Here is a 22,397-nt window from a genome sequence, read left to right as displayed (position 1 = left end):
TAGAGCACTTGCCTTGCATGTGTGAGTCACTGGGTTCAATCCTCAGGACTACCTAAAAATAAAGATATGGTGCCCATCGACAACTAAAAAACAAATAATAATTAAAAAGAAATGTATACTCTAATGGGGAGATAAAATATGCACCAGATGTCAACAATAGCAATAATTGTAAGAGCTAATATTTGTTGAGAGTTATTCTGTGCTGAGCTTAGACTTTGTATTTAATTCCCATTGAGGCTTCATGAGGATAGGAATATTGTCCCCACTTTATTGGGGAAGAAACTGAGGCACAGAGAAGTTAAGGTCATACAACTTGTAAGTGGCAGAGTTGGAGAATGAGCCTAGATCCCCTGTTCTAACACAAGGCAGTTGACACCTCATGCCACAGGGGTGGTACAGGCCACGGCTTATCCCCTCTAGCCACCAAGAAGTGGCAGGGCTCGTTCCTGGGAAGATGATAGGGAAACCTTTTTTGGAGAAGGCAAACTCTAAATGGACCTTGATGGGTCGGTGGAGTTGATGGTTGGATTTTCACATGAAGAAAATAGAACTGTAGATAAATATGAGGGGTAGCAAAGAGTGGGCAGTGGGCCCTTCAGGCAGCCACTGCCAATATAGAGATCCCACATGCGAGAGCAGACTCCATGACACGATGCTTCCTGGAGGTTCCCATCAGTTCAACAATTCCCTATCACCCTCACTCCAAATGCTCCACCAGAGCCCAATGCGCCTTCTCCCTCCCAGGAAAGCCATGCTTGCTGGACTCAAAGCTCCTTCCTGTCTGCGGATAATGCCAGCCCTGTTTTCACAGCCCTGGGCCGGGCCTTGCTTGGGATTCTGTAAGTTCTTTCAGTATACAGGGGCTCTCCAGAGGCAATTACCTTGGAATGCAGGCTTCCAGGAGTGCTCAGTACAACCTTATTCTGTGTAGCGTTTTCTCATTCCAACTGTAACCTCCTGAAGCTTTCCAGAGTTAAGTAACACAATTACAGAGTTAACTAAATGACAGCAGAGAGTGGGAGGCTCCATGGGGCCCGAGCAGCAGCGGAAACAGGGCCTGTGGATGCCATGGCTTGTAAAGGAGTCGAAAGCTGCTGGCCGGATGGGGTGGCCAGGGCAGAGGCTGGAGGCAAGAGAGAGGGGGCAGTAAAAAATATAGTGAGAGGAAAGATCTAAAAGCTAATCTGAGAGGGCACAGTGTGTCTGGGACAGAATCATGAAGAGCTTGAGCAAGCCATTTAATCCACTCTCCCAGAAGAGAGCCATATAGCGAGGAATAGGCTGTAGAGAAAGACCGTGTTTTCAAGCTGGACTTTATTTTTTTCCCTAGAAATTTCCAAAGCATGGGGCGGTGTGAGGCCCAGGAAGGTCTTCATGTGGGTCTTTAAAACCATACAATACCACAGGAAGCGCACTGTGTTGACACAGCTGTGTGCATGCTCCAGGGCACCTGGGAAACAACAACAGAGGGCTGGACGTGGTGGGGGCACACCTGTAGCCCCAGCTACTCAGGAGGCTGAGGCAAGAGGATGGCAAGTTTCTGGCCAGCCTGGGCAACTTAGCAAGACCCTATCTGAAAATGGAGAGGACTAGGGCTGTAGCTCAGTGGTAGAGAACTCCTGGGTTCAATCCCCTCTACTGCAAAAAGCAAAAACACTACCAAAGATTGAGTGATGGTGGGGGAGTGGGTACTGGTGCACAATCAGCATTGCACAGAGAACAAGCTTGCCCACCTCCAGACACACCTACAACTCCTCATGGGCTAAGATCTCCCCAGAGGCCCTTGTCGAGATAACCATCATTGTCCAGTGCACCAACGCCCTATCGCCATTGCCATCCTGCAGCAAATACTTTTGGAACCAGGTCCGTCAGCACTCACAGGCACTGTCCCTGTGAAGCTCTAGGGTTGGGGACTATTATTATCCCACTTTATAGATGCGTGGATAGAGGCTGAAAGACACATCTAGTAAGTGACAGAGTCCAAATGAGTCGGTCCCATGCTCATCCTCTGTGGTAGCACTCTGCAATTTCTACAGCCTCTAAGGCTCTTCCACCCCCATCGTCTCTGTTGACCCTCACATCATATCAATAGGCAGGCACTGCACCCATTTTACAGCTGAAAAAGATGAGTCCCTGAGAATGCAGAGGCTGTTGCTCACAGACATGTGAGTGGCAAAGGCAGCCTCCTGCCCATTGCCTCCTCCATGTGGGTGTGAGGGAGGAGACCCTTCCAGGCACCAGGGAGAGGATTTTGCCCAAAAGGGGGCAGCAGCTGTCTAAATAAAGAAGCAAGGATGAGAGGGCAGGCTTCGTCTGCTTCAGATGGCCCGGGATCTGCTGCTGCCATCAGAACACCTCTGACTTGTTCTCTGGGAAGCCCAGGTGGGAGCAGCAGGCTGAAGTGACAAAGACCAGGGCCCTGCAGTGAAGACAGCCCCCGCCTTCCCCCAACTAGGTCACAGTCCCGGGAGAAGTCTTGGGGCTGTGATAGCAATGATAGTGGTTGTGTGACCTCCATTGAACCCCATGAGGCAAGGGAGCGTGTGTTTTGGAAGTGGCCTAGGCCTGCCCTTCTCTTATCAACGCCACAGACATCCAGGAGATAAAAATGGGGCTGGCTCAGAGGCAGCATACAAAGCTCTTCCAGGAACACTCTCAATCAAAAATGAGGAGAGGAGAGAGGCCTCTCGTGCTCAGTCAATGTCTGGACATGCCCCTGTGCATGTGTGCACACCCAAGTCATGACCAGGGCCTGTGACACGTGGAGAGCCCTCGGCCACTGCCCTGCTCTGGTCCTTCTCTGCTTCTGACGGACGCTAGCTCTCTGGCTCGGGCTGTCCTGGTCTCTTCTGATTTCACAGTCCCCTGAGATTCCGTTTTCAGGCCTGGGCGTCCCAGATAGTTTGCACCTTCCCGATCTTTCCAGATTTCCTCCCATAAAAACAGAATCCTAAAATAAATAAAGTAAAATGTCCCTAAATAAATAAAATGAAACACCTCTAAAATAAAACATCTCTGCCTTGGGTCCGCTGCTCCTCTCCCCAAGTTCGGCCCCCTCATCTGTTCCCCACCATTCGATTCTGCTGACCTGACCGCCTGATTAAACCAAGCCATACTTCCTCCAGCTGGGAAGACCAAGCACAGGGCTTTATAGCTGGACAAGAGCTGGTGAGCTCTCTAGTTGAACCCTTTCATTTTACAGTTGAGGAGACTATTCCAGACAGAAGAATAACTTGCCCAAGGTCACAATGAGGTTGGAACCCAATGGAGACAAGAGCCACTTGTCTGTCCTGTCCACTGCTCTTTCCACTAGAGGTCAAGCCCCCCAACCCCAGCACAGGAGAGGCCGGAGGAGCAGAAGGCCTTGGATGCGCTGCCCTTGTGACCACCCTGCCCTCCGCCTCCACTCAGCGGTTCCTGGCATTCTCACACCCCAGCCCCTTCCTTGTTAGTTTGGTTTCATGGCACATTATCTCCTCATCTGAAGGCTGCTTTATAGTATAATGTCTTTTTAACTAAGGTGAAAATAAACGAATTCACGCCTCTTGGAATAATCTGGTCCCGTGTGATTGGTCTGATACCCTGGGGTGCACCGAAGCCAAGCTACATCACTACCGTTCCATAGCGAGTCAGTTAAATATAAGAAACAAGCATCACCAAACCTCCATGGCTTCTTGTAGCTTGCTGCTGCCCTTTCTCTCCTCCTTCCATGCCTTCTCTGTCCCCAACTTACCCTGAACTGGGACAAAGAAAAGAGAAGTGGGGCTGGAGCCCGAGTCAACAATGTGGGCAGGAAGTGGTTTCTCTGCTTGGCCCAGTTTGGGGAAGTGTCTGTTTGTGACTAGAATGAAAAGCCCTCTCGGGCTTGGGGCACAGGCTCTGCTGGATACGCGGTCATTCTGCATGTATTTAGGAAGAGGTCTGGCAGTGGGATGTGCTCCATTTCCAGCTTCCTCCCCATATGGACATATGGAATTGTTTAGCATAATGTCATTGTTGGCCAACTTCTGTAAACTTGTGAAATGGTTTCCAGCTTTTAATCCAAAGTTTGCCCTTTTTGGAGGAAAGCTAAATGTGGGAAAAAGAAATTTGAGGACAGAATTGTTTACTTTGGCTAATTGATTTTAATTTAAGAAAAATAACCAGAGAAAAGACTGGGTGCTATGATTACCCTTTGTCCATTTTAGCAGTTTTAGTTTCCTTAATCTGTTCTTTAGTCCAAAGCTTTGAACTTGTTACCTCCCCCATTTCTGGCAGGGTGGGGCTGTCAGTTTCCAGCAAATCTGACCGCTTGGACGGATGCCGCACCTGCTGGCCTTCCTAGTTGGTTTCTGCTGCTCTGTGCCCATGTCACAAACTACATTTGTCAGGGCCACAGTCATGGAGAGGCTGAGGTTCTGAAAGACCCAAGAAGCCCTCTAAAGAGTCCCCCAGATGAAGGCACTAGCAATCTTCTAATCAAACTCCACTCTCTAATCCAAGGGTTGATTCATTTGATAGCAGTAATCAACATTCTCTTGGAGAAATACAGAATGAGTCACTCAGTTTCCATTCTTTATTAAAGATCTCTTTCATCTGCACTCTAGTTTCTTTTAAGGATGCCTTGACTTTAGAAGTTTGTTAACCTTTGCTGGGTCAGGGTTTGGAACATGTGTGAGGGTGGAGGACGGGTGTTTAGATGTAGAAGAAACTGACCTTCACCCATGGATTTATCCTTCCTGGGCATACATCGCAATTCCCTTGGGAGCTATTCCCTTTCTACATTTTTTGCAATGGGTAAGCAAGGATCGTGTGTGTGTGTGTGTGTGTGTGTGTGTGTGTGTGTGTGTGTGTTCATGTGGGCTCATTCAGAACTGATTGGCTTTTTTTGTAGATTGTTTGACATTTTACTTTTCCTCATTTCTTTGTTCATCTTTTGCATGAACTGATCAAAAAACTGAAATGTAAATTGCCAGAGGCTTGTCTGAAAGATAGTGCCTAGGTTTATAAACATGCTTCTTAAATATCAGTATAAGTCACCTGAGCAACTTGTTAATACGAGTCCTATAATTTCCCAATAGAGTCAGATCCAGGGTGTGAAAAAGACTCTGGAATTCACATTGATTGGCTCACTAGGTGATTCTGATGCAGGTGGCCCCGTGGACTGACTGCATTTTGAGAACCATGCTGGAGAAATGTTGGGACAGGTCTAGCACTTTTAACATTTCATCGTTTGTGAATGAGGTTAAGGAAGCCTGGAGAAACAAAGAAACTAGCCTTGGTTGGTTGAGTGGTTAGTTAGGGCAGACCTGGACTAGAACTGAGTGCTAGCTCAGTCCAGGTATCCAAGAACAGACCAATAGGGAATGAGCTTGCTTTCAACGGGATGGAAAGGAAACCTACAGCATCTCCTTTCCCAGTGGGGGCCAGATCCCATCAGAAATGAACACTCGAGGTGCAATTAGGAGGCAAAGAAAAAGGAAGGGAAAGCTCTTCAGGACAGATTTTGGTTCTTTTGCATCAAAAAGACCAGAGACTCTTCTTTTGGTCCTGCCAGTGACACCTGAATTTCCATCTGGACAACAATGTAATTGGTCAGTGATCAGGAGGCCTGAATCAGCCCCATCTCTGGAAAGGGTGGGCTTTGTGACTTTGGGCCCCGCGCCCAATATGTTGACATCCCTTTTTTTCTGTGAAATGAGTGGGGTTGCATTAGACTGTTTCAGATGCCTGTGTTCCTGGCATTTTTACCTCTCACTGTGACTCTCCCTGTTGAAGTATCTCACCTGCCAAAAGCACTCCGTGAAGTTGTGTTGACTGGACAAGTGAATAAGGGGAATAAAAATTATTCAGTGTGGAGAACTCCAGAGCCTATCTGCCAGTTCTCCCCTCCTGAGCCCCTCCTCAGGGCAGAACAATCTAGCAGTGATCCTCCTGCTTCTAAATCACCTGTGTGTTTAGAGGGCTCTAACCAGGAATGGACACAAGCCACGGCTTCAACATCCTGTCCTTTCCAGGGTGATTGTTCAGATCTGGGCTATGCTGGCTTCTCCCCAAGCCAGGAAGCCAGACTGAGTAACCTCTCCTCGGGGACAGCCTCTAGTCACAAGTCCCCATGCCCCACCTCACCTCACGTGGCTACCCCGCTGATGGGATCTCTCTGTTCCTTTCAGAAAGCAGATCTGGCTGTGGCAGGCCTCACCATCACAGCCGAACGTGAGAAGGTGATTGATTTCTCTAAGCCATTCATGACGCTGGGAATTAGCATTCTTTACCGAGTTCATATGGTAAGAGACTTATTTTATAAGCATTTATGTCATTAAAGTTATTTGCATGCAAACACTGAGTTATATGGTAATAATGAGTGACTCACGGAAATATTTAGATTTTGAGACTTAAATGCAAATGTGCTGGGCTATTTTTTCCTCCATCAGCTGTGAGAACTTGCAACCAGGAGGGATGGAAAAGTCACACTTGTGAGCTTTCCAGTAAAAATGGCTCATGAATAGGGATGACCAAGAGAGTAATCTGGTAGCACTTGGTGCATAGTCTGTCGGTGACTATCTCTGTCAGTTACACTTCTTTCTCCCGGGGGCAGGGCCTGAAGCCTAGATAAGTCACCCCAACCTTCTCAAAGATTCCTTCGATTCCCAGATCCACTTGTGTTCATTCTGAGCATTGTGTCTGGTTAGGGAATACAGACTTCTTCCTCTTCTGATTATTCATATTGATGCATAAAGAGCAAATATCTAATGTCATTTTTACCTTGTCTTCTGCACCATACCCCCTCCCCCATGCACACACAGAAAGATTTCTCTGGCTAGGTTAGCTAGAGTGAGCATCAAAATGAGTGTGTGAGAACACACCAATAAGTGGCCAAGGATGGACATGATCCCTGATATCCATCATGACTGGCTGGGTCATTTCTATCAAGTGGGCAATTGTTGTGCTCCCAGCAAATAGCTGTCTTTATCTAGTTTACCAAACTGGACCAGAAGAGCCTTTCTCTCCTCTTTTCATCCACACTGGCTCCAAGTGTGTGGCTACATGGATTTCCCCAGCTCTCTAGTCAGTTTTGGTGTGCATACTTCAGTTTCTATGCATATTTCTGAACATAGCCTGGCACCAAGAGGCTGCCCAACAGGAAAGGACTGCATGCCTGCTGAAGTGACCCCAGCCCTAGAGAAAGAGGATGTTTGCACCCCCAGTGGATCCCATCGCTACAGCTGTTGAGGCATCAGGAGCTGTTCCCAGGTTTCTCTAGGAGGGTCATCTCCTGTCATGGAGCCCATGCAACAGGCCCACTGTTCAGTTGAGTGATGTTCTGTGCTGGGCCTCAGTGTCCTTCATGGCTACCACCTGACCTGGGAAAGATGACCAGATCATCTGGAAGAAGTGTTGCCACTGAAATCTCAAACTCCACAGGCTAAGACAGAAAGAAAGGCAAAGATTTCACAGTCAGGCTGTTATTGATGTTTGTTTTTGTGCAGTAAGGTGCATTTGGATCCCTCCCAGCCAATGTCCTCCTCTTGTCTTTCTTACTGATGATAGTTCCCATTTGTGGAGTACCTTCTATGTCCCCAAGAGTCTACCAGGTGCCTGTGACATGGGTTGTGGTTATGGGTTGAATTGTCTCCCCTTGAAATGCATGGTGAAGTCTTAGCTCCAGGACCTGTGAATGTGACCTTATTTGGAAATAGAGTCATTGCAAATGTTATCAAGTTACGATCATACTGGATTTCCATGGGCCCTAATCCAATGAAGGGTGTTCTTATAAGATGAGGAAAATTTGGACACAGACACATAGGGGAGAATTCAAAGACAGAGATGGGAGTGGTGTGTCTATAAGCCAAGGAGCACCCAGGGTTGCCAGAAACCACCAGAAGATTCCTCCCCTAGAGCCTGCATGGGGAGCCTGGCTCTAATGATGCCTTGGCTTTGGCCTTCTGGCCTCTAGAACTTTGAAGTGAAAGATTTCTGTTATTTTAAGCCAGTCAGTTTGGGTACTTCGTTTTGATGGTCCCAGGAAATGTGCACAGTTGTGTTGTTCTCATTTTAGAAATGAGAAAACTGAGATGGGATTAGTTTAAACACCAGGACAAGGACACATGCTAATAAGGCAAAGGGTAGGGTACAAAGCCAAGGACAGAGTGACTCCAGCCCGTGCTCTCTCTGTGACCCCAGCCTGCCACCCTCATGTTTTGCACATCCTTCTTCATTTGGTTCTCAGAGCCGTTCTCTGAAGAGGGAGGCAGGTACCATAATCCCTGACTCGCAGATAAGGGAGCCAGAGTGTCACTTGCAGCTGACCCAGGGCAAGGCTAGGGTGAGGCCTCCCAGCTCCAGGACAGTGCTCCTGTCATTACTCCTCCTGCAACTTTCCAACCAGCACCTTGGTTTGAGGTTCCTCCTCCCTACACTTGGCCCTGAGGGAACATCCAAAAGACATGGAGATGCACAGCCTTTTTCAAGACCACCCTGCTGCAGCTGCAAGTAGGCTCCGGCCTTGATTTCTTAATTAACACTGAGGAAAGAGCTCTCCTGGTGACCCAAAGACCCCCCCCCGCCCAGGAGCCGGGTAGCCAAAGACACCTGACCCTGAGTGTTTCTACCACTTCGAAACGACTGGCTTCACTTCTCTGCAGAACACCATTATCCTGAATATCAACTCTGGCCAGAACTATACCCCAAGTCACCAACCCTCTGATCATCCTCTGTTGAATTGTTGGCCAATTATTTCCTACCACCACAGACCTATGGCTGTATTAGTTCCTGGGATATTAAGTTTTATGTGTCAAGTAGGCATTGCTGTGAAGGTATTTTGTAGTGTAATTAATGTCGACAGTGAACTGACTTTAAGTAAAGGAGGTTACCTTCAATACTGTGAGTGGCCTCATCCCATAAGTTGAAGGCAGTGAAAGGCAAAGAACTCAGGTTTCCTGGAGAAAAAAATTCTGACCCAAGGCAATAACATAGACATCCTGCCCATTCAGATATATTCACCTTTTGGACTTAGCAGCTCCCCCAACATGTGAGCCAGGTAGGTAGGTAGGTAGATAGATAGATAGATAGATAGATATGATATGATATGATATGATATACACATAGATATAGATATAAATATAGACATATCTCCCATTGGTTCTGGTATAGTTGGCCTGGATTCCTCCCTCCTCTGGCCTCCCCTTGGAGGCCCCAGTATGCCACATGGCTGCTCAGATTTGATTTATAACAGGGCCAATCTGAGCAAAATATGAGCACTGGAATGAACAGCTTACACTGAACAAAACTGACAGTTTATGCATTTATTCAACAAATATTTATCGAGTACATTCTGTGTGTGAGGCACTATGCTTAGAGAGTACCAAAAAGTCAGCTCGAGAGAGAATGATCTGGATCTACTAAAGCAGAGAATACCTGGTGAGAGTGAGTCCAAGATGAACTTTGCTATATCTGACCCAAAGAGGTCTCCGCAAGAATCGCTAATGCTGAAGTGTAGATGGGTGGAGTCCACCCTGAGAGCCTAGATCAAAAACTACACGGAGAGGCCGTCTCCAGTGTGATAGTGCTACGGGAATTAAAGCCAAGTACTGGGTATTTATTATTTTGTGAATTTTCTCTAATTGATGGTTATCTTGGAATGAAAAATGTGCTTAATTTTGTTTATCATTTCTAAGAATATAGAATTTCTCTCTCAGTTCTCTATCTATGAACTCACCTGACTGATGAGCAGTCGTCACCAAAACGTGAGCATCTGGTGGCAATCAATCCCCCGTGCAAAAGTAGAAATCATTAACTCAAAGTGAAATGCCTTGTGAAGAATTAGTTTTAATTACTTAATTTTAAAACTGATGCACAAAAGCATAAACATTTTATATATTAATGGGGTCCCATGTCATGGCCCGTTACCTGCATATGTTATTACATAATGTAATTCCTAGTTAAGAATTATTGACAAAGCCTCCCAAATCATAAGTGATGGCAAGTGTCTCTGAATGTAAAGATAACCAGAAATAATTTGTGAATTTCCAAAAATCTAAAGTTATCTTGGCTTTTCCATGAACATAGATCTTTAAGAGTTGATTATGGGATACTTTCCTTCTTTCCAACATCAGGGTATAATCTCTCTTTCTGAGGAGACATCTCTAGGACCAAAATAAGAAAAATGTTTTGCTCCCTTTACCACCTACGCCCTGCTACTTGACAGCCCAGCTGAGGAGTCTGGGTTTGGTATTTGTCCCTGTTGATATGTCCTGCTTTTAAAAACTCTCTGTTCTTAGCATCCAAGTCACCATTTTCTCCTGGAGTCCCTCATGCCTCCTTATCATTTTGGTTGATTCCTTTTTCTTTTCTTTTTTTCCCCTATATAATTTTCTATTTATTTATTTTTTTGTTTATTTTTTAATTTTTTTATTTTTATTTTTATTAGTTACACATGACAGTACAATGATCTTGACATATCATACATTTGAATCAAATGGGGTATTTCTTTTTCTTCCTCTTCTCTCTCTTCTGTCTCCCTCCCCCTGGATAATCTCACCCACGACTCATCTGTGACCCACCCCAGCCTCGCCCCTCAATTCCAGGAGTATATTTCTCACTCATTACTGTAGCTATCCACCTGGGTCTCACAGACTGCTCCTCCCTGCCAAAAATATAGCATCACAAACTGCATTCAGTGTACTCAAACATGTCCCTCCTGTTCCACTCTGAACCCCCTCCAGTAATGACATCTCTGTCCAGTACCCCAGATCATCCTGCCCTGTCCTCACCTCTCATCTCACCTCCTAGGTAGTTCTCAAGCACGCTTCAGGTCTCCTAATCTCTAACCTGAACTGTCAACTCAGTGGGATGAACGTCAAAGTGTAGGTAACCCCTTGTCAGACTACAGATTTTTGTATTTTTGATATGAAAAATGTAATCATCCTAAACCTTCAGTGTTTACTGGATAGGTATGAAAGGAAGGAAGAAACGGCTGGCAGCTCCTGAATCTAGGGACTCTGAGGTCACCAAGCTCCATCCTTTACTCTTGGCTCCTGTTGGGCAGAGTACTGAGCCCCAGCAACCTGGGTCTCTGTTAGGGGATCCTGTGGGGCCAGTATTCTAGGAAGCAAGATGAAGGCCCTAAATAGATGATCTTTTTCTTTTTGGTCTTTACCCTCAATGGTCTTGACAATAAGAAGAGATGGGAGGCAGAGGTTCCGGGCAGCCAGATCCCTCTTCTGCTCAAGCCTGGCCATAGTTGCCACCTGAGCGCATTGCAACACCTATATGCCCTGCGTACAGCACAATCTCCACCTGAGAAGGTATCAGGGTCCTTGGTGGGGGCCAGGTGTGCTTCTAGGCCATATGTAGATGGCTCAGCCTTTGGAATCTGGGGTGTCCCCCAGTTGACTCCAAGGATGGGAGTCAAGTGATAGGATCTACAAAGTTCAAGAGTCTTTATTTCCCTGGCAAATGAGCTTAGTTCTTACTGAGAAGCTCAGTATCTGGTCTTGCCGTATAACTCCAAGGGCATTTTGCTTTCGAGGGTTTTATGATGTTGCTGCATACTGTGAGCTCTCAAATATCTGTGTGAATGGAAGGGAGAAGAGCATGGGAAAATAAAAACATTTATACTTGACATCAGAGTATATCATGCAGTTTTCTGTCTTTTCCCCCTCCTGCTGCAGCAATTTGCCTAATGATGTTTTGCCCAGACTAATATTAAAATAAGTTTGTATTCCTCAAGCACGCCGTGACTGCCATAGCAAGGCATCCTTAGAATGTGCCAGAACCACCCTGGGAGTCAACGTTTGGGCCATACAACCCCCAAACGGATCAATCTCTTCTGAATAATTTAGTCTTGGCATCTTCAGGGAGCCTGTGTACGTCTAAGATATTTTTGTGTTGACCAGTGGCTGTTACTTTTGATACATTTCCACATACACACTCTAGTTTATTGCAGCAATGCTTCAAAGCAGATAGTGTGATTCCCATTTTACAGGAGTCTGAGGCTCCGTGAGCCTAGCCAGTGCAGTGGAAGAGGAGAGGCAGCACAGGCGTGCCAGGGGCCCTCGAGCAGGTTTTCTGTCTCTTACGTCCCAGATGTTTCCAGCTACCTGTGTGCAGGAAGTGGGTCCATGGCTAACAGGTACTTTTCTTTCAGTGTCAAGGACATGCATTGGATGATCTTTAAAAAAAATAAGTCCTTTCCTATTGGAGGACACTATCTATGATTCTATGTCAGGTCCCAGTCCAGCCAGAGCATTGGAAATTCACTAAAAAATATGAGCTGACCATTTCCCCTCTATACCAGCATCCTATTCTATCTTTGATTAAGCAACGGAAAATGTTCTTACTCTTCTTAACTTACAGCTAGACTTTTCTCTCTCAAGAAAGTTAAAAAATAAAAATCAGACAATGATTAAAAAGTGAGAGAGAAATAAATGCCAACATTAAATTAATTACGGCATTTGCTGGATATATTACTCGTTTTTCCAAGAAGGTCTGTTTCATTTCAGAAAGACTGTCTAGGAAAATGGAGAACAGTGCTAAGTAAACCAGTGAATCATTTCTAATACTCCTTAATACTCTGTTATAAGGAAATAGAAAATGAATAGTGTTCTATTCCTTAACGCTAAGTAACACGATAGCCCGTCTAATGGAAATATGGATCCCTGAATGTATAATCATTTTAATATTGGTTATTTATTAAGTGCTTCTCTCTCAAGAAGCTCAAGGTGTCTTATCAGCGTTAGTTTAGTAATCCTCACATTCTCCCTTCATGGGGATCATGGCGCTCTATTTTACGGAAGAAGAAAATGGCACCCAAATATGTCAAGTGGCTTACCAAGGACCACTCAGCAAGTCAAGGTTGGTGCCAGGATGAGAACATAGGTCTCCTCACATTAGATTCCCGACCAGCAAAGTGAAAACTGGGATATGGTAGCTTGTGGGTCATGTAGGCAACAAGCCATCTGGGTGTTATAGGTGGAGAGGAATTAATTGTTTGCTTTCCTTTCTCTTCTTGCAGTCCAGGGTGAGTGCATGCTAAACTGAAATACACAAGACGATTCATTGCCAACTCCTTTGGGGAGGCTGTCTGTGGGTTCCTGCAGTGGGTTGAGAATTACCCTCTTCCACGTCTCCCAAGAGTCATGGAGAGACTGTTTTCTTCCCTCTTCAGCCCTAGAGAGTATTTTGTTGACCATTGACCACTATTGGAAGTTGACTATCTAACAGGAAACCTCTCTATAAATTACCATTTAGAACTAAAATCAAAAATCACATGACAGACGTGACAACCCTCTGTCATTGATATGCTGGGGAGGGGACAGAGCACAGGGAAGAAAGAGAGTTGATATCATTAGTTTTTGTGTAGGAAATTGGGCAACATAGCCCTTACACAGATCCAACAGAGCAGCCGCAGGTCTGACCCACTGTGCTGGTGAGTTTTTTGGGGGAAGGCTGAGATGGAACAGAGTTCTAAATGTTGGTTGTTAAAAGCCATTCTTCCAGAAGAAATTCTGCAATTTCCCCAACTGCTTCCCCAGAGAGCCCTAGAGGAACCCCCATGATCCATGTTTTACAACTCATATAAACTCCAGGAATTATGGGAAATGACTGTAGCCAGATGACATTTGTCCCTCAAGGATTTTTAGTGTCACCCTAGGGCAGGAGATAGTATTTTTGTTCATTGAGGAATGCCTGAGTATAAAAGGACGTTCCCTCCTTGGTCACATACCCTCTTCCCCTTCTAAGTTACTCCCAGCTGCCATTAGATACAAGGGAAGCAGACACGCATGTACACATCACCACATGGTAACTTACTTCATCCTCAGAACAACCCCAGGTAGGTTTTATCACTACCCTCATGTTACAGAAGAGGGAACAGACCAGGAGGTTAGGCAGCTTGTCCAACATCATACAACTTGGAAGTGGCAGAGCAAGGATTCAGTCCTGGGCAGTCTGGCTCCAGAGTCTGTGTTTTAATTCACCACCTGCCCTGCTTTACCCAGTTCTAGGGCCCATAGCTTTGGTCCAGACTCTGAGAAAGTGATTGCACTTTTACCACAATACCATTTCCTCTAGTACAGATAGAGCAAGGTAACAGTGGGTTAACAGAATTTGTTTTAAGGAGAGAAGGAATTTTTAACATGTAAGAGGAGTTTAGTGCCTCTCAGCTCTACGGGCAGCCCCACTACTACATTGCTATCAAAGGACTGGAACACACCAGAATCATGGTCTATCGGTGACCAGCCCTTTGGGTCTCTCCCATCATCAAAGAGCATCAAGGATGCTGACTCTGATGTGGTCACTCTGAACCACCGTTCAAAAGCTAGGGAACTAGTTCTAATTTTGCTGCCATCTAATATTCAATTCTGCCAGCCGGGCTTGACCTGTCCTTGACATTGAGGCATATATCTATATCATCTATTTATCTATATAAAACACCACTTATCTACCTCCAAAGTGGTTGTATTCACCAGAAGGAACTAGCCCAACTTGTAGTCAGCAGTTATATTGATTGTAGAAATCAATACAAATGTCTATAAATACAACAGAGTCACAGTAAACGATGATGAGTATAAATAAATAATACGACTACTTCAAGGGGTTCAGATAAAATAGGTTGGGATTCTGCTGGCACTGGGGGAAGGTGTGGGATTAATTAGGGAGTTTATTGGAACAAGTTGCAAAATTAAAAGGAGAGAAAGATTTGATACAGCTGCCATTTGAATGAAAAGAGTATGGCACAGCTTGATGAACGAGAACCAGAGAAATTGAAGCCATCACCAGTTGTTGGAGCACGACACTTAACCTCCCTGGGACTCAGTTCTTCCATCTGTCAGTATGGAAAATTGGGTGTTTAAATCAAGAAAACGTAGGGAAGCATTTTTGAGTTCTTCAGAAGAAAAGCATCACCATCATACATCCTTGGGGTTCAGGAAAAACTATTATTTGGAAGAAATGCCTATGGCATGTGACACCTGATTTGCTCCAAGTGCTGGTAACTCAGGTGTCCTTTGGGAAGGAAGCAATCTAAAGCACCGCATAGAAAAAAAAATGGTAGGCATTCAGAGTCCTGCAAGAAGCGCACTTCTCTTTGGCATCATCTCAATGGCCTGAGCCAAGGCTGTAACAACCCCAGACCCAAATCTCAAATGACTGCCCAGTCCTTCCTCTTCTGGTTGGCGTCAGACAATCACATGTGGAATCAGATGTTGCCTTGCCAACAGGACTGATACGTTCCTGGCGGAGCTGTGTTTGTGTCTTGGTCCTTGTTTGTGTGATGTTCTGTTTTATAACTTTAGTCTCCAAGATTTTTTCTCACGGCTGTGCATCATTCCTTATCACCCATAACCAAATATGGCAGCTTTAAATAGTGTTGTCATTTTCCTCAATTTCACTCATTGTGATATAATCAGGTATAGATTTCTGACACTGAGCATCTAATGGGGTTTCAGATTCAGAAAACAACAATAAAAGATGTTTTTTTTTTCCTTCCTGGATATTTCTCAGCTGAGAGATACAAAGTGAAATAGTCCTGAGTGACAGGGAACATGGGATTCACACACATTTGCCCAAAGAAAGTCTGGGGTTAAGAGGGACCCCAGGAGTAGACCAGCTAGTGATTTCTGCTGCAGTAGGAGCTCAGACAGGAACAGATCCTTTGTCCCCTTCCAGACTCTGCCTATGCCTTCTGTACTGTCTGTGTTTTTCTGTGCCTGACACTGGCTCTTGGTATGATGAAGAAGACACAGCCCATGATGGACACCAGCATGACCAAGCAGGGACCCTGATTCTGCTGCTCTTGAGTCCCTTACTTTCTGTTAGAGGATTTATGTAATGGTGGGATCAGACATGCTCACGTGATCTTCTCCCCATTCCTCTCCTATTCCCTTCCCTTAGTTAGTGGGACTTGTTCCTCAAATTGTTTCATTTTCCCAGTAGATGACCTGAGTGGCCTGTGCATGCACTACAAGGAAGATAATTGCAATTTGCTCCAAAGGGCTGTTCTCTGGCCTAAGCCATACTGTGAAAGAAAACCAGTTTGAGAAAGACCACCTGAGATGTCCCTGTCGCATTGCTAAAAGGCCACAAAACCCAAGAAAGTCTGCCCCATTGGCAAGGATGAGTTATTGACGTCTTCTCTGTACCTCCTCTGGTCTGTTGTCCCAAAGGATAAAGTAAACTGTTCCTGAGTTGATTCAGGAATGTGCCCACCGGCACTCTGAAAAGGAATGAGTGTTCATAACCCACTTCAATCTAATGTATGAAATATGATATGTCAAGAGCTTTGTAATGTTGTGAACAACCAATAAAATAAAAAAGAGAAGGTAAAAATCACCCATGACTGGGGCTGTGTAAAAACAGAAGGATCGTGCACAACTGTCTCCCACCTGCCACACATGTAACTAAGGGGACAAATATTGTCACTTGGAGTTTCTCAGCTTCTTCTGGCCTCTTGTGAATAATGCAAGCTTTGAAAGCTGGTTGAGTTCGGCTCAGTATTGGCATAGATGGTTCCCATTTGTGTTTCAGAGGACCCCAGGGTAAAAATGACACACCTGGATATTGATGTCAGGTTGTTACCACGACAGATATGATCTTGAGGTTGAAAGCTCATCTGTTCATAGAATACCTGAGCTTAACACTGATTTCCAGTCCTATCTGTGGACTGACATCCCGGACTCCTGAGATCATGAAAGCATAGCATTTTCCATTTAGAATGGTCCTTAGGGGACATCTAGTCCAGTGGTTCCATAGTAAATGGAAGAAGCAAGCCTGGCACAGGATCAAGTCATCAGGCAGGAGCTAGAGACGACACGCCATCTACAGTGGCAGCACCGTTCAGCTCCAGTGCTGCCAGATCTCCCGTGTTGTTTGTTCTTAGATATGTGAAATCTAGCTATTTACATGAAATCTCCTAATCGTTTAATACTGGCAACTAATACAAAATGAAACACTGCTAGGTCAACAAATAAGCAAACAAGTCCGCGGGCTATATGTGGTTCATAGGCCACCAGTGAGTTGGTTCTGATCTATCCCAGCTCCAGCTATGCCCAGAGACCATCAGGGACTTGCCCAAGGCCACACAGCTAAAGGCAAGGCAGACAGCTTAACTCCATTCTTTTTATTCCAGTTTGCTTTCTTGCAAAAAATGACAGGGAGCTGGCATCCAGTTTTCATTTCTGCCCACAGGTGCTGCCTGAGCCAGTGCACACTGACAGTAGTGAGTGGCACTGGGGGCTGGTCCACTCTCCTGGTACAAAGCGTAAAAAGTGATATGCTCAAGCTGTTGTTCTGTTTTGTCTGCTGAATTTAGAGTGGGAGGTGTTCTGGAGAGGCCCCCACTAACCCTTTATCCCAATGTATCATTTAAACTAATCACCCAGAAACCAAAGAAATTTGGGGCCAAATCTACACACGCCATACCCTCTGCCCTGCCCTGCCCAAGGGCCATTTTGACTGAATGTGTATGGTGAATCTTGTTTTCATCTCCATTTCTAGGGACGCAGACCCGGCTATTTCTCCTTCCTGGACCCCTTTTCTCCCGGTGTCTGGCTCTTCATGCTCCTAGCCTATCTGGCTGTCAGCTGTGTCCTCTTCCTCGTGGCTCGGTACTATCCGTTCCCCTTCCCTGTCCTCACACCGCCACCTCGTGTCCACCTCTGGAAACTGCATGGGGTGGGGGGTTGGGAGGAGGAGATGGGTGGTTAAGAGGACCTTGCTGCCAAACTAGGGGACTGGGAGAGCCTGAAATGCTCTCTGCCCAGCTGTGGACCTCCCGCTACCCACCCATCCATCTTCGTGTGTGTTCCCTGACTTGCACAGTGCAGACAGGTGAGCTTGTCTGGATTTGTTTCTACACCCCTGACTCTTGTCCCCTCCTGCTGTCTGGTCTCTGGCCCCCTGCTTGTGTAGGAGATTTAGGAAAGGGAGGAGGGGAGAAGGTGGCAGGAAGATCACTCTGATTAAGTACTATGCATTTGGCTGCCCTGACATCAATCCTTGCCAGAATCCACCACAAAGTGCTGAATGACAAGAAACGGATCCTGCAAATTCAGAGTGGGGGGGACTGGAGTCTGCAGTGACATAGGCCAGGGAGAATACTTCCTCTGCACAGAGCCTGAATCTGCCCCTGAAAACACAGCTGTTCTGTTCAATAAGAACCATAGAGGGTGGCAGGCGCAAGAGGACAGGATGGAGGGAAGTATTTGCAGTTAGTGTTGAGTGGAAACAAATGGTTCAGATCAGCAGTTGGGGAGGATAATCCCTCCCCTCTCCTCAGAAGCCAGGGGCTGCCTCTAGCCCTACAGAGAAACCTAAGGGCATCCTAAGCTATGTCCTACTGAGAATGTGCAGAGAGGGTTGTTTCTCTCTGAGCTTACGGCCTGTTGAGCCAGCCTGGGCTTCAGGAGAGCCGAATTATATCCAGAAGTGGAACAAGCCCTAGTGGCCCTAGGCCACTCACTCAAGTGCCCACTGTCTGTTCAGCCTACTGCAATGGAGGACCACCAAGGACCGTTGGGTGGGAGTGGAAAATAGTTCAGGATGAGCTCCTAGAAATTCGATGGAGGCTCTATTGCAAGTGTCTTTTCAGTGGACTCCTTTGCCTCCATCCAACAGCACTGGGCCACTAGTGTGCATCCCACCTCTGCAGGCTGGGGTCTTCCCCATGGGTGTGTTTGTTTCCAGGATCATGAGGAAGGTGCTCTTTCCATTTAGGACAGGCGGTTACGGGGTCCTGAGGCCTAAAGAATCTCAGTGTGCCTAACCCCAGCGCAGTTCCCATCCTGCCCAAGATGAGTTGCCTCACCCTGTCAGTGCTCTTCCCAGGGAGATAAGGCCGTGATTGGGAAAGCCGTCTGGGCCAGAAGATCCAACCCGACAAAGAATGGCCCTGCTTACAGCCTGGTAGAGGCGGCTGAGTTGCTGCTCGGGTGCCACCTACCCCTCTTGGGCCTGTAGGCATTGCCACTGTCAAGTATCTGTTGTCAGTGACAGCTGGCAAGGCGCGGGAGCTCACACACTGTCTGACACTCCGCTCTCCATTTCGCAGCACTGTCTGCTGCCGCCGTTAGGAAGCTGTCGGTGGAGCCAGCGCCGTGCTCTGTGATGCTCTCAGTGACTGAGCCCCTGAGAGCACGCCACAGCTCTCAGGTCACCTCCAGGGCCCTGAAAAGGGTCTTGGGGCTTGGTTACCAGACATGCACACACAAGCCTGCCACACCATGCCAGAGGAAGCTAAAGCTCCCTGAGAGGCTATGTCACCCTTCTTCCTTGCCCCACTCCCACCCACTGACCCCAGGATCCTGCATGGACAAAACATAACAAAAATGTATTAAAGGGCTATCTATAGAGTCTGTCCATACAGCGTAAACATACACACATGCACATGTACACACACATGAGCAAGCACACACACACACACACACACGCACACACACACACACACACGATAAACTAGCCCAGAATATTCTATCCTAAGGTAGTGGTTTGCAAACAGGGTTCTATGGAATGCAAAGGCCCTTGGGAACTACCACAGACTCTGGGGGCAGCCAGAGCTCTGGGGCCCTAATGTTTCTTCATCCAGATCCACTGGACTTTTATTTCTTATATATTGTACTTTTGGGTAAGATTTTAGAGAGAAAATGTTTCAAACCTATAGCTCTCAGGCAGCCATTCCAAAGCCAGCTGATCATCAGAGTTACACAGGGAGCTTTTAAATATTTGAATTCCCCGGTCCCAGTGTCTTAGAATCTCTAGGGCTGGGCCCTGGGAAGCTGCATCTCACAAGTGTGAGCTGGTTATTAGCAGTGTAGACTCTGAATTGGAGGGAGTCAGTATCACCTGGGAACTTGCAGATTCTTAGGCCCCACCCACACTTACTGGATCAGAGGCTGTGGGGTAGGGCCTGGTGATCTGTGTTTAAACAAGCCTCTTGGTGACTCTAATATAAAGTCTGGAGTTTGAGAATGATAGAAATAGGCTGAGGGTTTTCAAACCATGGTCCTATAGGACCTTAAGTTTCCTCCCTGAGCACCTTGAGGTGGAGAACAAGCGACTTCCCAGACGGCCCAGCCCCTGATACTCTCAGCTTCCAGGCAGATGCCTCCACTTTTATCTATTTTATATATGAAAGTTCCGCACCAGAATTTATTTGAAGGAAAAAAAGTGTTTAAAAGTATGGCTTTTTTTTTTAATTAAAGAAAAAGCATTTGAGAACCACTAACTTAATCCAACTACTCCATTAATTTTTATATTTTTTTATTTTTGGATGGGAAAAAAATCCAAGTCCAGCAAAGGGGAATGACTGGCCCAAGGTGACAAGGCCCAGTCCTGAGGCAGAGAGGTGAGGCCAGAGGTGAGGCCAGAATGGAGAGCACCTCCCGCCTCTCCAGCACCCTCCCATCATGCCCATCCTCCCTGGCACTGAAGTCTGTACCTTTTCTCCCACAGGTTGACGCCCTACGAGTGGTACAGCCCACACCCGTGTGCCCAGGGCCGGTGCAACCTCCTGGTGAACCAGTACTCTCTCGGCAACAGCCTCTGGTTTCCGGTTGGGGGCTTCATGCAGCAGGGCTCCACCATTGCCCCTCGCGCTTTATCCACCCGCTGTGTTAGTGGAGTCTGGTAAGGACCCAGGATGGGACAGGGCCAGGTCTCAAGGGGTGGTGGGACTCAATGGGAGTCTTCAGATAAGGCTGGCCCCAGCTGCTGGAGGCAGGAACTTTAGCAGCCCCGAGGAGAGTTCAGAAGCCTTGCCTCTTCAGCAGACCCTCGCTCGGAGCTGAGGTCACTTCTGCCAGGTCACAAGGTGGGGAGTGGGGGCCCGTGTGCACTCTCACTTCTCTGTTTCCCCTTTCTCTGCCTCTGTGGTCTGGATACAGAGAGGAGCCAAGACTGGAAGGAAGAGGAGACGAGAAAACACTTGCTGGCCCACAGCAAAGTAAAGATAACTTCTTGACCTGGCAAAACCTGAGGTTGAAGTGGCTGCGCCAACTAAGGCATATGCAGATTTATGCAAATCTGATGCTGCAGCAGGAAATCCCTGCAGGAGGACGCTGCCACACCATGCCCCCCCGTTCTCCTGGCTTTCTCAGGCTTTCGCCCTGCTCTTACCTCTGGGGCTTGACCTATCCACCTCAGCAAGTGTGGGAAAATGCAGAAATGGACAAATGATTCAATGGGTGGGAAAACTCTTTGAAAACTTGAGAATTCTACATGAATATATGAGACTAATAATTTTTATTAGACTGTTATGGTGGAAATGAAAAATATAGGCATGTGGATTAGAGATGAAAGTTCACAAAATACAAGTCTTGGTCTTCTCTTAAAAATCCACTGCAGGTTTGGCAGTTATCACTTACATGACTTACAGCCTCCATCTTCTTGCCTCCTTCTTGGCTTGTTTAAGCCAAGGAAAAGGAAAAGTGGTGGTGCTTCCATCCTTGGGTATTGGTGCAGGTCAGACAGAAGTACTGGAGTTGCCTCTGGGGCTGTGTAGTAGCTGGGACAGTCGCCCCTACCAATCTGGAGTCTTCACTTCCCTTGATAAATAATAATTGTGGGATTTAAACCTCCTGGGCAAGATCTCACCTATTACCAGACATTGCCAGGAAGTCACTGATTATGTCAGTATGGAGAACTGGGCCCTTGTCCCCAGGAAGAAGGGATAGGCCCGGCAGGGACAGTCATAGGCAGCCTGGGCAGAAGCCCGGGAGATGAGAACTTGTCAGCTAGGGATGTTAATTTTCTTCTCTCTGGGCTCCTGCCTTCCAGAGAGTTCTCTGCTATTCATACAGTTAGGGCCCCATTGCCCACTTCATCCACCTGTAAACTCCCTTCACCCCACCCCCAGGAAATTCCTCTTCTAGATAGTTTCCGAGGCCAGAGTCCTATGGGCTTCCCTGCCACAGGCCGCCATTCAGTGCTGCCCTACATAGCTGCCCCAGGCGGCTTGGTTACTGTGTTTCAGAGCACATTGGGAAGAGAGCTCAGCACTGAAAGGGAGCCGCTGTGAAGGATCCTCATCAGCCTCTCATCCCAAATTGTCAGCTTACCCCTCTGCCTCTCAGAGTTCTTAGTTATTAAGCGAGGGCCTTGGTTGGGTCAGTTCTACGTGGCCTCCTCACCCAGAGCAAGTGAAAGAAAATGCCTTGTTGCTCACAAGACTGCCAGCTTTACAACTGATGGTGCCCTCTGACCTGCCAGAGACAGCATCGTTTGCTTTCTCAGCTCAGGCAGTGGGCTTGCACTGGTCGTGTCGGCTCTCTGACCCCTTCCCTAGTGCTCAGGAACCTAAACAGCCGCATGCTGTCCAATGTGGAACAGATGCCAGAGTGCAGCCACGTGGCTGAGGGGACCTGCCAGTCAGCTCTCAACCCAGCCCAGGGCGCATCGACCCCCAGTTCTTACCAAAGCCACTA

The 22,397-nt window shown here is 46.8% G+C and overlaps 1 protein-coding gene across 1 annotated transcript in view; it reads left to right on the top strand.

The window, feature by feature from the left end:
• The window catches only part of GRIK4 (glutamate ionotropic receptor kainate type subunit 4), a 418,526-nt gene that overhangs the window by 374,908 nt on the left and 21,221 nt on the right, over positions 1–22,397 (top strand). The window contains exons 14-16 of the mRNA XM_081281772.1: positions 6,153–6,266; positions 17,476–17,585; positions 20,428–20,601. Of these exons, the coding sequence (XP_081137898.1) occupies positions 6,153–6,266; positions 17,476–17,585; positions 20,428–20,601 (398 nt within the window). The remainder of the gene's footprint in view (positions 1–6,152; positions 6,267–17,475; positions 17,586–20,427; positions 20,602–22,397) is intronic.

The sequence above is a fragment of the Spermophilus citellus genome (assembly GCF_964194105.1).
Source record: "Spermophilus citellus genome assembly, chromosome: 2".
NCBI lineage: Eukaryota > Metazoa > Chordata > Mammalia > Rodentia > Sciuridae > Spermophilus > Spermophilus citellus.
Note: the sequence above shows the minus strand (reverse complement) of the source record. Positions and strands in the feature narration are given on the sequence as shown.